The 14,575-nt window shown below is 39.5% G+C and overlaps 1 protein-coding gene across 5 annotated transcripts in view; it reads right to left on the bottom strand.

The window, feature by feature from the left end:
* The window catches only part of RGS6 (regulator of G protein signaling 6), a 553,489-nt gene that overhangs the window by 519,641 nt on the left and 19,273 nt on the right, over positions 1 to 14,575 (bottom strand). For all 5 annotated transcript variants that reach the window (XM_044231757.1, XM_044231758.1, XM_044231759.1 and 2 more), the window contains exon 2: positions 9,853 to 9,956. In XM_044231757.1, coding sequence (XP_044087692.1) covers positions 9,853 to 9,939 — 87 coding nt within the window. In that variant the 5' untranslated portion in view covers positions 9,940 to 9,956. The remainder of the gene's footprint in view (positions 1 to 9,852; positions 9,957 to 14,575) is intronic.

The following is a 14,575-nucleotide window of genomic DNA, read 5'->3' as shown; positions in this document are numbered from 1 at the left end:
TACTCAGCACAGTAGCCAGTATACAGTGGATTGTCAATAAATCCCTACTATCTTCCTTAATCTTACATCAGCAGATCTACACTAAAGAAAATACTGAAGGTAATTCTCCAGACAAAAAATAATAATAATAATCATCCCAGAGCTAAGCACAGAGATGTAGAAAATAATAAATCAAAGAAAACAATATTTTTTTAGTAAATTTACACAACCATTGTATTTAGCAAAGAAAACAAAAATTTTACAAAAGTGGCCAAGTCCAGTAGGGTTTTTAAAGTAAGGAATATTCAATCAGACCATATTCCAGGATGTCAAGAACCATCTTCTTTTCAAGGCAATTAACAGGGACCCAGTAACCTAACTGGGGTGCTCATTCCAAATATAAGTCCTATTTCTTATGATTATTTAATTCATTTTCAACAAATATTTGATTGATTGATATCTTTTGATGTTATTTACCACAGAGGTATGAATATTCTTTTGGTGTGAATGTGTGTCTATATCTATATGTCTACCTCATATATTTTTTTTCATTCCCTTACTGTACTACATTTTTAGAAGTAAGAATGCAGATCAAAAGACTTGTCCATTTTCAGTTTTGATTTCTATTGGCAATAATGTTTTTTAAAAATAATGATCCTATCCCACAATGGCTGAAACACTTATTTTCCCTTCACAGATATCTATAGACTTGTAGTTTTTCTTGCTAAAAATCCTGAGAATGAGGACTTCACTCTATGACCATTCAAGTTCTCCATAGTGTAGGAATACCACAAAGGATTGTCAATAATGAGAGAATAAATTCCCAAAATATAAAATCTTAGACTCTTTGAAATGAAATGAGGGGGGAATGATGGGGAAAAAATGAAATGAAGCCTTGAGTATACCAAAGGCTTTCCAAATTAGAAAGCTATGGACTTTGAAAAACAATCTGAGTGGTTTGAAGTGGCAGGGGGGGTGGGAGGTTGGGGTACCAGGTGGTGGGTATTATAGAAGGCACATCTTGCATGGAGCACTGGGTGTGGTGAAAAAATAATGAATACTGTTTTTTCTGAAAATAAATAAATTGGAAAAAAAAAGAAAGCTATACTCATGGAAACACATCATATTAACCCACACTGAGCTATTCTCGACACTAAAAATACCCTCCCTTTCATCTGCAGACACTGATAGCACTGGTCGGGGACTTGCCCACACTCCCATCTCTTGCCAACCAAGATAATGTGATGGGGAGCTTTTCCTCTGACAATTCCAATCCTAGGGGAAAAGAAAAACAGAACAGTTTTTCCTAAGGCAATAAAAAACCTTCAAAATACTTAATGAAAGGAATCTTAAAATTCGGATTGAATGGTTAAATTAGTTACCCAGAATACTCTCTGAAGTTAGTCCTTGGGATAAGAGAAAAGAAGCCCTAAATGTTCAAGACCAAAAAAGCATTTTGTTTGAAACACACTGACTTGTCTGACTTTCCAAAGTTTTACTTGGGTTAACTTTTTAAAGAAAATTTAAAAGAAAACATAGAAGGCTATAAAAAGAATACATAGGTAAGGAAATGTGGATGTCTTTATTTTAGATTATGAAAGCCCTGGCATGTTGGAGCTGAAAATACTTTCAAAGTCCCCCAGCCTATAGAACCCCTCACTTTGCAAATGGCGGAACTAGACTTGAAACCGAAAAGACTTGTGTGCAGCCCGAAGTCAGCTAGTGGTGCAACCAGAATCGATCCAGAGACACCCTGGCCCAGTTACACACTCCTTCCATGACACTTGACTTCTCTGCACACAACTCAGCTCTACAGTTACTTGGTTCAAAATTTTGTTGCTTCCAGGAGATCTTCTGACATTTCCCAGGTGTAACCTGGTGAAAAGATACCTCCTTATTCCCCTCAGATTCGCCCTACATCTCACTGGTCACCCAACCCAGTTGGTTGTACCTCCAAAACATCTCTCAAGCCCATCCCTTCATCTACATTACCACTGTCATTGACAGGGATGTCATTTTGTCCTCACCCAAATTCCAGTAAAATCACCAAACTATTCTTCCCACTAATCTTACCATCTCTCTCATATGCTCTCTGTACAAGTGTATTCTCCATACTGATCGCACGACTTCCTGGCTTCAAGTTCTTTCATGCTCACTTTCTTTATGAAGAAAAACAAGGTTTCAGTGACTTTCCTTTGCTTTGGGGTTAATACCTGCATAAGTCAGAGACTCATCAGGAAACCGAGGGCACACATAAGACAATCCAAGAAAGGTTTATTTCCAAAAGGACCAAGTATAAGGAAGTGGCAGAGAATGGGAGAACCACAAGGGAACACTCAGAAGCCTCTGACTTGTGTGTAAACCCGTCACTTTGCAGTTGACCTTGTCACCTGCTCCTAACAGAAAGGATATAGAAAGTTATGTCCAAGATTGTGTTTTAAAAGATTGAAACTCCCACTACCATCCCCTCCCTTCTGCCTCTTCTTCCTTGCTCACTCTGATGAAACAAGCTGCCTTGTTGTAAGCTACCCTGTGGAGAAACACATGTGCTAAGAAGCCAAGAGTGGCTCTAATCAACAGTTAGTGAGGAACTGAGGCCATCACTCCCACAGCATTTGGGGAAGTGAATCCAGCCAACAACCACATGAGTAAGGTTGGAGTGGGCCTTTCCTCAGGTGAGCCTTCAGAGAAAAGGGCAATTCTAGCCAACATCTTGATTGTGGGTCTTGTGAGAGGCACTGCCCCAGAGGGCCCACCTAAGATTAATGACCCATGGAAACTATGACATAATAAATGTTGTGCTTAAGCCAATTAACCCCATTACATATTTGGGGTATTGATTATACAGCAATAGAGGACTATACAAATGCCAGTCACCCAGATGCCCAAAAAAAATGAGGAGAAGAAAAGGGTACTTGAACCCAGAGGAGAGCAGTCTGACCTGGGAGAAACCATGACTTTCAGTCAAGGGGCACAGGCAGTGCAAGACTCTACAGAGAGGGAGCCATGGGAAGGAACACCCTGGCTTTGCTCTTTTCCCTCTCTCCCATCTCTCCCCAGGCTTCTACTGACCAAACTTCATTCAAAGCCAGAGATTCCAAGAGCCCTGCAGATGAGTCTACCTCCTGAGGGAGGGAACAACATGGAAGGTGGGGGTGGCGAGAGGGGGCAGAATGTGGATGTGCAGGTGCAAAGGGAAGATACCTGCATAATGCCCTAAATCTTTGGAAATATATGTAAGGTCTTTTGTGATCCAGCCCTAATCTCCCCAGGCAACTTTATTTCTAACCTCCATCACATATACGTAGCTCCAAGAAAACAGCCACTTGAAGTTCCCAGAACTCAGTTTATAACATCGCAGCTTTGTGCCATGTGGTAGTCTTTCTGCCTCCTACACTGCTTTTTCCCCTGCTCTGCCAGGTTAATTCCTATTCATCTTTCACAGATTAAGGCAGGTGCCAAATCCTCTGGATGTCTGCTATGACATCATCATCCTCTCTCTCGATATGGACTTCGTGACCCTTCTGCCTCATTCCACATTCCTCAGCTCACCTCTACCAAGGGCCTCTTGTAATTGCCTAGTTACCCATCACTGACCCGTTAGCCTACAGGTTTTGTCAGGGCACAGACTTCATCTTGCATTCCTAGCATCTGGCATGCAAATGACACTTAATGCATATTTGCTGATTAAATTATTGCTAATCCCCCACTATGCCTTGGTCATCAGGATCTAGAGGTTCCCTGTCTCTCAGTTGTGCTGGCCATTACCACTGCCTTCTGTGAATCCCAAAACAATGTCCTAGTCTTGGCTTGCTCATCAGGCCTGCTTCTTCCAGGGTAGATTTTTTCCCCCCTTCTTGCTGCATACCACTGCCTGTGTAACTAAAATAGTACTACATTTACTTTTTGGAAATATGCCTAAAGCAACTTCTGCCCAGGACTGCAAGGGCCCTAGAACATTAGGGAAAGTGACCTTGGAGTATCAGGGCAACACAAAGGCAAGACCCAAATTCCAGAAGAGAAGGATTAATAACTGGAAACTAACAAGGGAAGAAAGCCAGCAATGACACACAAGAACACTGGACTTGTCTTCTTTCTCTAAGACTTCCAATTCATCCTTAACACTCTGTGTTACTGACAGCATCCAGTGCTACTATTTAAGCACTGTTCCTGCTATCTGTCTAATGCACAATCAGTACCACCAAATAGACATGTACAAACGTCTTAAATGTTACTCATGAGCCAAAGAAACAGGTCACCACCAAGAAAATAGTTTAACTGTTGAATGTTAAATCATTACAAGCACAGTTTTTCTTTTGATGCCTAACTACATTAGGTCTTATCTCAATCCAGCGTAAGTTATGCAAGACTGTTTAAAATATTTCCAGAAAAGTTCAAAGACCCTTAAAGCACGTCGGCAGGCTCACAACATTGTTTTGACATCCGGGAAGTTTATTAACTTCTAATGACGGAAAACTTACAGAATGACACTTGTAAATCATTGCAGAAATGCGTGTTTACAATATTCAGTCCAGTTGCCTCATTTCACAGAAAAAGAAATGAAGCCAAAGTAATATTCTATTTATTACGTTGATGGGTTGCTGGGTACACAGGGTTCACTTTATCATGCTTGTTTCTACTTTTTGTGGATACTGAATATATTCTTTTTGTGTCAGAAGTATTTTGTGTAGGGAAGGAAGGAGGAAAAGAAAGGAGAGAGGGGGAAGTCAAAACAAGAAACAGAGCTAGGAAAATGAAGTTGCCCATCCAGAGTACCAAAGCAGTAGTGTGGGGGCTGGGGCCAGACATCCAGAGCTCTCTGCTCCCCGTCTGGCATATTCCATCACACTGTACTGCCTCCTGACCCAAGTCTGGGTCAAGTTAAGCTACAATTTTCTCCGTCCAACTACCATCTAATTGCCCAGAGTTCTACGAAATCAAATTACCAGTCCAGTTGGCAATTTCTCAAGAGACATTATTAACACCACTCAGAGAACTAAACAAAATCGGAACACAACCTACTTGTACTCAAAAGAATTCTGAGTTTATTAAAGAAAGTAAACATTTTAGAAAATTTTTACCCAAGATACAAGAGTACCAGCAAGCAGAAGGATGCTTTAGCATTACAAATGTTCAAAGTTCACCCAAGTCAAGTCTCTGAGAATAGGGGTGAGAAAAGCAAAGATCTGCTGCATAGTATTTTCATTTATTTAATTCATCCCATGTCTGTTGAGCCCCAGCTATGTGGCAGTGGTAATCTGCTGTTGATAACGTGGTGGTGGGAAGGACAGTAACGGGGTAGTCAGGCTACCTGGACACAATCATGGCTTCACTGGGAAACTGCTGAGTAACCTTATGCAAGTTACACACTCTCTCCATCCTTCAGTTTGCTCATCTGAATGAGGGTGTTACAAGTAAATCCTTCACTTGTAAGTCTATGTGACAGGAGACTGGTTCTTCTACACTTGAGAGGTCTATAAATAATTATAAGCTCAAAACCCCACTTCAAAACACCAACTTTCCCATTACTTTGCCATGCATACGCTACCTGAATATTGTAAAATATATCAATAAGTGTGTTTCAAACTCAGATTCTCCTAAGAAGTGTTTAAAACTCAGATTCCCAGGGTGTGTCTGAATGGCTGAGTTGGTTAAGTGTCTGCCTTTGGCTCAGGTCCTGCTCTCAGGGTCCTGGGATTGGCCAGTGTCAAGTTCGGTGGGGTGTCTTCTTCTCCCTCTCCCTCTGCCCTGCCCCCCTCCCTGCTCATTCATTCTCTCTTTCTCTCTCTCTCTCTCTCAAATAAATAAAATCTTTTTAAAAATTAAAAAAATAAAAATAAAATAAGACTCAGATTCCCAGGACCTAGTTTAGTCCTATGAAACAAATATATCTTGGTTATATTTGGGGATCCTTTGGGGATCAATATTTTTATAAAACACCCCTAAATGATCTGATATTCAGCCAAGTTCAAATATCATCCCTACTTTGGACAATTCAATGACCCAGGATCTTTTGGATGTGAGACTATAAAAAAGGTTATCAGGGTCTGGGTGACTTAATGAATAATTAAATTCTTCTCTTAAATAGATTTTTAATGTGACCAATACATTTTTCATACATACCTCCAACCCCAGATGTGAATGTGAAGGATGAAAAACTAAATTAGAAAGTCTGTTCAACTCAATAAATAAATCATGCCTTGAGAAAGTACAACTTCTCACAGCTAATGACACAGAAAACATGAAAAGAAAATGAAGAAGATCCTGAGAGTGTAGGCTTAAGAAACCCACCCATCATTACTCATATGTCAGAAGGTTACCATCCTAAATGGCATTTAAAAGTCACAACAACATCATGGACACAATCATCCCACTTATTACTCGGAAGTTTACCCGAAAGCTCCTTTTCTCTAGATTTAGCTTTTTAAATGTCAGCGTTTGAATCAACACAACACAGTCCAAGCAAAAACTTCACACTAAAAACATCTGACATGAGTAAGAAACAACAAACAAGAGAATGAAAACAACAAGAGCAACACTATTTGCACAGTTTTTAATGCAAGTTTCTGTTGTAGACCTCTAAAAAAGTTTGGTTTTAAGAGCTTACAACCTTGAAAAAACCATTACAGAAGAGGACTTCCACAACATTTGTTTTGGATTCACCTTGATTTCAAGGTTTAATCTTTACTGACATTTTGAAGATAGTGTCCTGCAATATTGGTTGTATTGGTTGTAGCCAATGGCTGGTGGACAGCACTGCTTTGAGTAGAGAACTAGGTAAATAATCCACAGTTGAAACAGAACCGTAATTTAGTGGAATTAACTAGGTTTAAATTACTCCAGGTCCTAGACCCATACTAAACGATGCCTCTTTCTCATAGATCAAACAGATGCAATATCCCTTTTACAGCTATTAACTAACATAGCAAATAACATGAACACAAGCATACCACACACACACGTTTGTCGTAAGTAAGCTAGATCTATTTCCAATATAGAAAGCAAATGGCCAGTAGCCATATCTCTGAAGAACTACAGCAATTGACAACTTTGTATCTAAATTAAACCCAAAAAGAGTCCCCCTCCTACCATCCAAAAATTAAAAATCAAGTTCCCACAAACGAGAAGGAATTTTTCCTTTCAATATAATATCAAACATTTATAATACCCGAAAGGTGTTTGGTGGCCCACCATGACATTTACCTTTCCTACCAACCACCTTTAACAACCCATTGGTTTATGATCTCCTGAATAATATAAAAATTATTGAATTTAAATTAAAAAAATTATACTGCTCTCCTGTGTCTTCAAAAAGCAATTCACGGGGCGCCTGGGTGGCTCAGTGGGTTAAAGGCTCTGCCTTCAGCTCAGGTCATGATCCCAGGTTCCTGGGATCGAGTCCCACATCGGGTTCTCTGCTCAGCAGGGAGCCTGCTTCCCTTCCTCTTCTCTCTGCCTGCCTCTCTGCCTACTAGTGATCTCTGTCTGTCAAATAAATAAATAATATCTTAAAAATAAAAAACAATTCACTTATAAACATACTTTAATCAACTTATTAATAGTATCAACATGTATACATTTTATAATTTAGTTCCTCTCCAAATGACACTGTCTTTATAAGACCTAAAGATAAAAGAAAAGCATTCATTATGGACTACCTCCATGCAAAATAAGATGTGAAATGTCTCATTGACTTACCTAAATGAATCTTCATAATGACCTTACAAGGTAGTATCCTTCCTCCCACCTTTTATTTTTCTTTTTAAAAATGAAGAAACTAAAGCTCACAGAAGTTAAATAACACAAGGTCACACCACTAGGAAGTAATAGGGTTGCAATAATTTTAACCTAGGTCTGATTCCAAAGCTCATATTTCTATGAACTTGGCATAGGGTTTCCCAGCATGGGTGGGTTAAGAAGGTAATGATGAATAAACATCTTTCATTCTGTATGCTTCACTAATTGGTTAGCCCTGTTAATCTCTTTTTTTCTTTACTACAACTTAATAGGCATCTCTGTTAGAGAAGGGTTATCTAAACCTTCTCCTACAAAGCAAAGGATTAAGGAATTTGAGACTCAAAGCAAGATTAGTTTGAGTTCTATCTTTATAAGGAAAGAGAAAAACTCACCATATTGATCATCCAGAAATATCTAGTTCAATCTTGCCAGTGTGATTAACAGAGATCAAACATACAGTCTTAGAGAATACACGGAACCCAGCAGACAACTCAAATATTTAGTGAAATGAATGAAGATTAACTCATTTTTCTTATTAATATGTAACACAGTTAGGTTAAATTTTCACACATATGCAAACCTTAAAAAGATGTATTAATAGGAAGCAGTCATTCCCTCAGATTCAACATGTGCACAAATAAAACTTCCTGTGTCATAGTTCCTTCCTTTAAGACATTCTTCCAAATATCCCTATTTGAATTAATAGCGTCAATGTCTTTCTATAACCCAAGGTCAAAGCACAGTCTTCTTTTCTGTTCCCCTCTTAATTCTGTATTCATTCAGTTTCCAAGTCATTTTTTAATTCAGACTCTTTAATCCTTTTGCTCATTCTCAATCAATTCTGAGGGGTATTTTCCCTGCTAGATTAATGTCCTCCTTAACCATTCTCACAGAGACAGAAATACCAATAACCTACCTCCAGAGTCTCAAATCTGCCATCATAATAATGCATCTGGCACACTGGGGCAAGACTCATAATCCCAAAGAGATATTAATTTTACAACTCCTAGCACAAAAGTTTTTCATGATTAAATTGTCTATGATTCACCGTTCTCAAATCTGGCTCCATCCAGACTCTTCCCAAAACCTTACCTCCATTACTCCATCTAAGTCACCTCTGCCCCCAAGTTCACTGGTTCTGGTTCCTGCTCATTTTCCTCAGCTCCTTCCCTTTAATGAATGCATCTCGCTACCTGGAATGTTGTTCTTCCTTTCTGCTTTCCACATAAAGCGGTCTTACCCATCCTTTACAATGGAGTTCAGAGGCCACTCCTCTGCCACTACACACCTGGCCTCTGAGCCTGGAAGTGATCACCTTTCCTCTGCTTTCATATAACATTCTATTTGCACTTCTCTTTTGGAAATTAACACTTAGATTATTACATTTATTTGCATACATCTTCTGTCTCCTACCAAAGGCAAACATCTAATACATGCATACCTCTGTATCTCCCACACAGCATCTAGACCAGATCTTATACATACTATGGGCTCAAAAACAATCAACTGATAAATGTTACACAAAGGCTTTTACCTCAAAGGTGAATATATTTCCTCTGCATTGCTTAGGCAGTCTTTGCATTTAAAGAAAACCAAATCAGGGGGACGCCTGGGTGGCTCAGTTGGTTGGACGACTGCCTTCGGCTCAGGGCGTGATCCTGGAGTCCCGGGATCGAGTCCCACATCGGGCTCCCAGCTCCATGGGGAGTCTGCTTCGCTCTCTGACCTTCTCCTCGCTCATGCTCTTTCTCACTGTCTCTCTCTCTCAAATAAATAAATAAAATCTTTAAAAAAAAAAAAAAAAAAAAAAGAAAACCAAATCAGGGGCACCTGGCTGGCTCAGTCTGTAGAGAATGCCATTCTTGATCTCCAGGTTGTAAGTTCAAGTCCCACATTGGGTGTAGAGTTTACTTAAAAATAAAATCTTTAAAGAATACCAAATCATATGTTTCAAGTATGACAAACCTAAGTTCCTTAAATTTTAGAATTGGAAAATCAGAGGATGTGAGAAGAAAACTATATTCATTTATCAGTCAAGGCAGTTTAGGCAGAAAACATTTGTCAAGCTGTCAACCATCACTCAACCCTACGCGCACACACACAGAGACATCCCAAGCATTTCACAAGAGGCCTTACTTTGCGGTAGACTATCATATTTGGAGAACTCTCCTCTGGGTCAGCAATTCCCACTGCTTTTTGATCCCCAGATCCCTGAGCCATCATGGATGTCTTCACTCACGCTGCAAAAGTAAATGAATAGACCATTAGGACATGACAAAATCATATAAAGAAAGCTCTACAATGCAAAGAAGTAAGTATCTTTTGGCATGTGATACAAAAATAAATTATGATGAATTTATTTTTCCTCATTAATTTAAGAAGTATTTTAAAAAAATGTTCAAGGGATATTTGGGGTCTTGTTATCCAATATCCAATATATTATTCTTTTTGTTTTTTTTTAAAGATTTTATTTATTTATTTGACAGAGATAAATCACAAGTAGACAGAGAGGCAGGCAGAGAGAGAGAGAGGGAAGCAGGCTCCCTGCTGAGCAGAGAGCTCCATGCGGGACTTGATCCCAGGACCCTGAGATCATGACCTGAGCCAAAGGCAGCGGCTTAACCCACTGAGCCACCCAGGTGCCCCCCCCAATATATTATTCTACTCCCAAAGCAACATGTTCTCTATTTTGAGGCCAGAATCATGCACCCTAGGGGAAGGCTTATGCCAGTCCCACATAATCTCCTGAAGATAGATGAAGCCAACCATCTTGATGTTGATTTTGTCTTACCAAACCTCACTTTCTGATTAATTCTATACAATAAAATCTGAATATTTTATCAGTTAAATGTAAATCAAAACCACAAGGAAATAGTGCTTTATATCCCCTAGGATGGTAAAAAGAGTAAAAAAGACAAACCTCAAATAACAAGTGTTGACAATGATTTGGAGAAATCTGAACACTGTACCTTGCTGGTAAGAATGTAAAATGGTCCAGTCTCTATGAAAAATAGTTTAGTGATGCCTCAAAAGTTGACACATAGAATTACCATATAACCTGAAAATGCAACTGTACCCCAAAGAACTGAAAACTAGTATTCAAACAAATACTCAAGCACAAACATTCACGGTAGCGCTATTCACAATCAACAAGACATGGAAACTCAATGTCCATCAACTGACCAATGGATAAACCAAATATGGCCTGTCCCTACAACGGAATAAAATTCAGCCATAAAAAATCATAAAGTATTGATACACCCTACAACATAGATTTATCTTGAAAACATTACGCTTTATTAAAGAAGTCAGTCACAAAGATCACTGCAATGGACTGAATGTTTATATCCCCACCAAAATTCCCATGTTGAAATTCTAATCCCCTAGTGTGATGGTGTCAGGAGGTACAGACTTTGGGAAGTGATTAGTGCCCTTATAAAAGAGACCCTGGGGAGCTCCCATGTGAGAACACAGTGAGAATACAGACATCCAAGAACCAGACACCACATCTGCTCGAGCCTTGATCTTGGACTTCCCAGTCTCCAGAAATATGAGAAATTTCTGTTGTTTATAACCCAGCCAATCTATGATACTCTGTTATAGCAGCCCGAACAGACTCGGATAGTCACATATTGTATGATTCCATTTACATGAAATATCTAGAAGAGGTAAAGCTAGGGAGATGGGAAGAAAATCAGTAACTAACAGCAGCTGGGCCGAGGGCAGAATGGGGTTATTGCTTAATGGATATGGGGTCTCCTCTGGGATAACGAAAACATGTGTGAACTAGATAGGGGCGATGGATGCAGAACGTTCTGGATGTGTTGAATGTCACTGAAATGTATGCTTTCAAGTAATTAATTTCACATTATGTGAATTTTACCTCGATTAAGTAAAATGAATATTTTTAATTTGACCTTTTTAAAAAGCCTGAAAAGATATCAGTGAAATAATGACAGCATATGGAATTTTTGAGAAAAGAAGTTCAGTGCTTGGTCTCACACTATATTTGCTGTGCTACTTCACACATGTTAAACAACCTATTGGGTTCTCTTCGTTAACTTCCTTTTAAAACAAAACGTACCTGCTGGGTACCCGGAACCATGCTAAGGCACCTCCCTCTACATTGTTCTCATCAGTTAAATGTGAATTCCATGAAGTATGTACAAGTAAGTGTCCAATAAACTGAGTGTAAATGTATCATATAAAGCCATAAAAGTCCTATACAAATGTTATCACTAAGCTAAGAGCCTGCCTGGGTTATTTGCACAAAATTCATAGGGTTTTCATAAAAAAAAAAAAAAAAACTTTTATAAATACCACACTTGACAGAAAAGGCCATTTCAATTCAAAATAAAAACTCAGGAAATGTTTTATTGTAAAATAAGTTGGTACCAAAGGTCATTCCATAAAAACAAATTTGGGTGGAAGATGGACAAGAGACAGGAATTTGTCATTTGTGCTAAGAATTTAAATGCCCTTAGTAAGTATCCCATTTGAATGTTGCTTGCTTTCTTCATCATTTGTGAATTAAGAAGCATTATAAAAGTTAGATTACATAAAGAGATAAAGAACGTCATTCTCTTATCTCCACGCACTGTAATGTCAGTGTTTCCATGAATATAGTACTACATGGAAATGCTGATTATTAATTCCAATCAGCAGCTTTTAAATAAAAGAACAACATGCTGGTATATTTTTAAACAGCTACTTTTTTGCCTATTCCTTTGCCTGAATACAGAATATGACAGAGCATGAAAAACAAAAAATTGAGTCCATTTATGTCTGCTCATTTATCTATGTAATAGAGCCATTTTGGGTTTCTGGCTTTGTTTGTAAATGAACACTCAGACTTTAATGAGCATATTATCTCCCACCTGGAAAACTGTGCTGTAACAGCAAGGTTGGGAATGACCTAGAAACAATCCTGTCAGCCCTGCCTTTGCCTTTCCCTGGCTGCCCCCCACCGCCTACAGAAACATTTCTGGTGTTACAACAGGGCTGAGGTTCCAGGACTGGGACTTGAGACCACCAACTGATGGCAGACCGTCTCCATGGCAGGAATTCCAGTGAGTCTCGTATGTAGTAGAAAAGCTTCTATTTTTGGTTCCTCTAGCAGCTCATTTTGAAACTCAATGTCATTTAACTTTTCTATGTCTAGAAAGAATCATTTCTAAAATAGTGATCTAACCACTTTCCAGTCCATGTGTCAACAGATGTTAGAGAAATGGGATGTAAAACCCATACAGGTAAGGAGGTTATAATTATATTCATTGACTATGAAGATAGGGTTCATGACAGTAAAGGGCTAGATTCTCATTCATTACAATACAGAATGAAAACTTTATTTTTTAAGTTAAGTATGACAGAAATGGAACGGGAATATTTTAAATTCCACGATAGTGAAAACCCAAAAACTTTTTCACGATATCTCTACGTACTTCATGTGTTTGCACACAGTAAGTAATTTAGGGCCTTTTATTTTAATATTTGAAAAACATCGATGTTTTTCTGAAAACACACAACTACACTTCAGCAGAAAGAACATGTTAATGACATTCTTTTCCTATTGTTAGATTACAGCTAACAAAGGGGAGAACTGAAAACGTATTAAGAGCTTGAGTTTTAAAGTCCCCAAGAAGAGACAGGTAGCTCAGTGTTTACAAGCTGCTGTGTGTCATCATCATACATCCAGATTTTGGCTCCCCCACTTATAAGCAGTGTGATCTGGGGCAGTTTACTTCACCTCTCTGTGCCTTTGCTTCCCTATCTATCACCAGCGTCCCAGTACAGTGGAAAGCCTTGTGAACTGGGTGGTCTCGTTCCCCGACCTGATCTGTAATTAAGTAGCTGTCACAACCAGGTCAAGCCACAGCCTCTCTGGACCCCAGCTGGACAACAGCTGTAAAAGCCTGCATCTTCACTATTCCTTCCAGTTCTGCCCTAGAGCCTCAGAGCTTCTCATTTCCAACTTTCCTACGAACGCTCCTCAGAATGTTCCATACCACCTCACTTCAATCATCACAGCCTATATCCTAGCCCATGTCCTCCGGCCATGGCAGGGCTCATGCTGGACTTGTCCTAGAATCACAGAACTGCTGGAGCGAAGCATCCCCTCCCAGACTCCGCATCCCTCCCCTTAAAGCAATTTCTGTAATGCCACCCCCCACCCCCAGCTGCAGTGGGACTCCGCATTTCTTGGAGCAAACACACTGAGCATCCGTGCACAAGGCTGCATGCTAGGCCCTGGAGATACAAAGATAAATCAGACACAGATGCTCTCATTAAAGTGTTCAGAGTCCAGGAGGAGGGGGACAGACACGTCCACAGAAGCAGGACATTGTGCCATGTGGGTGTTTAGTTATGCTGGCACAGGGCAGAACCTGGCAACTGAGATCAGAAAGATCAATAGGAGTCTGGGGGAGAGAGAAGAGGCCATGCCAGCCAAGGGGAAAATACAAGCATGGCCCTCTGGAGCCCCCAGAAGCAGGAGGCACCAAGAGAAAAAAAAAAAAAAAACATAAAGACAATCTGATCTCAAAATTGAGCAGAACAGTCAAATGTGGGGTGAGAAATAACAGAGCTTTGCACCTCTGTTTACTGTTTACTCATTTATCACGGATCTCTACTCAAGACAGTTCTGCTTGGGTGGTCTTTGTTGGTGGGGTTTGCCCCTCTCTCCCCAGCACCTTGGACAGGACATGGTATATCGTAGACACTCAAATATTTTTGAGTGAATGATGAAACTGATGAGATTCTACCAAGATGCAGTGTACTCCTTCTGGAACATTCATCTGGACAACAAGCCTTTAAAACTGCCCCCACAAAGAAGGCTTTTTATTGACAAAGAGCTATGTGC

Source organism: Neovison vison, chromosome 13 (genome assembly GCF_020171115.1).
Source record: "Neovison vison isolate M4711 chromosome 13, ASM_NN_V1, whole genome shotgun sequence".
NCBI lineage: Eukaryota > Metazoa > Chordata > Mammalia > Carnivora > Mustelidae > Neogale > Neogale vison.
The sequence above is the reverse complement of the archived record's forward strand: the minus strand, read 5'-3'. Positions and strand labels throughout refer to the sequence as shown.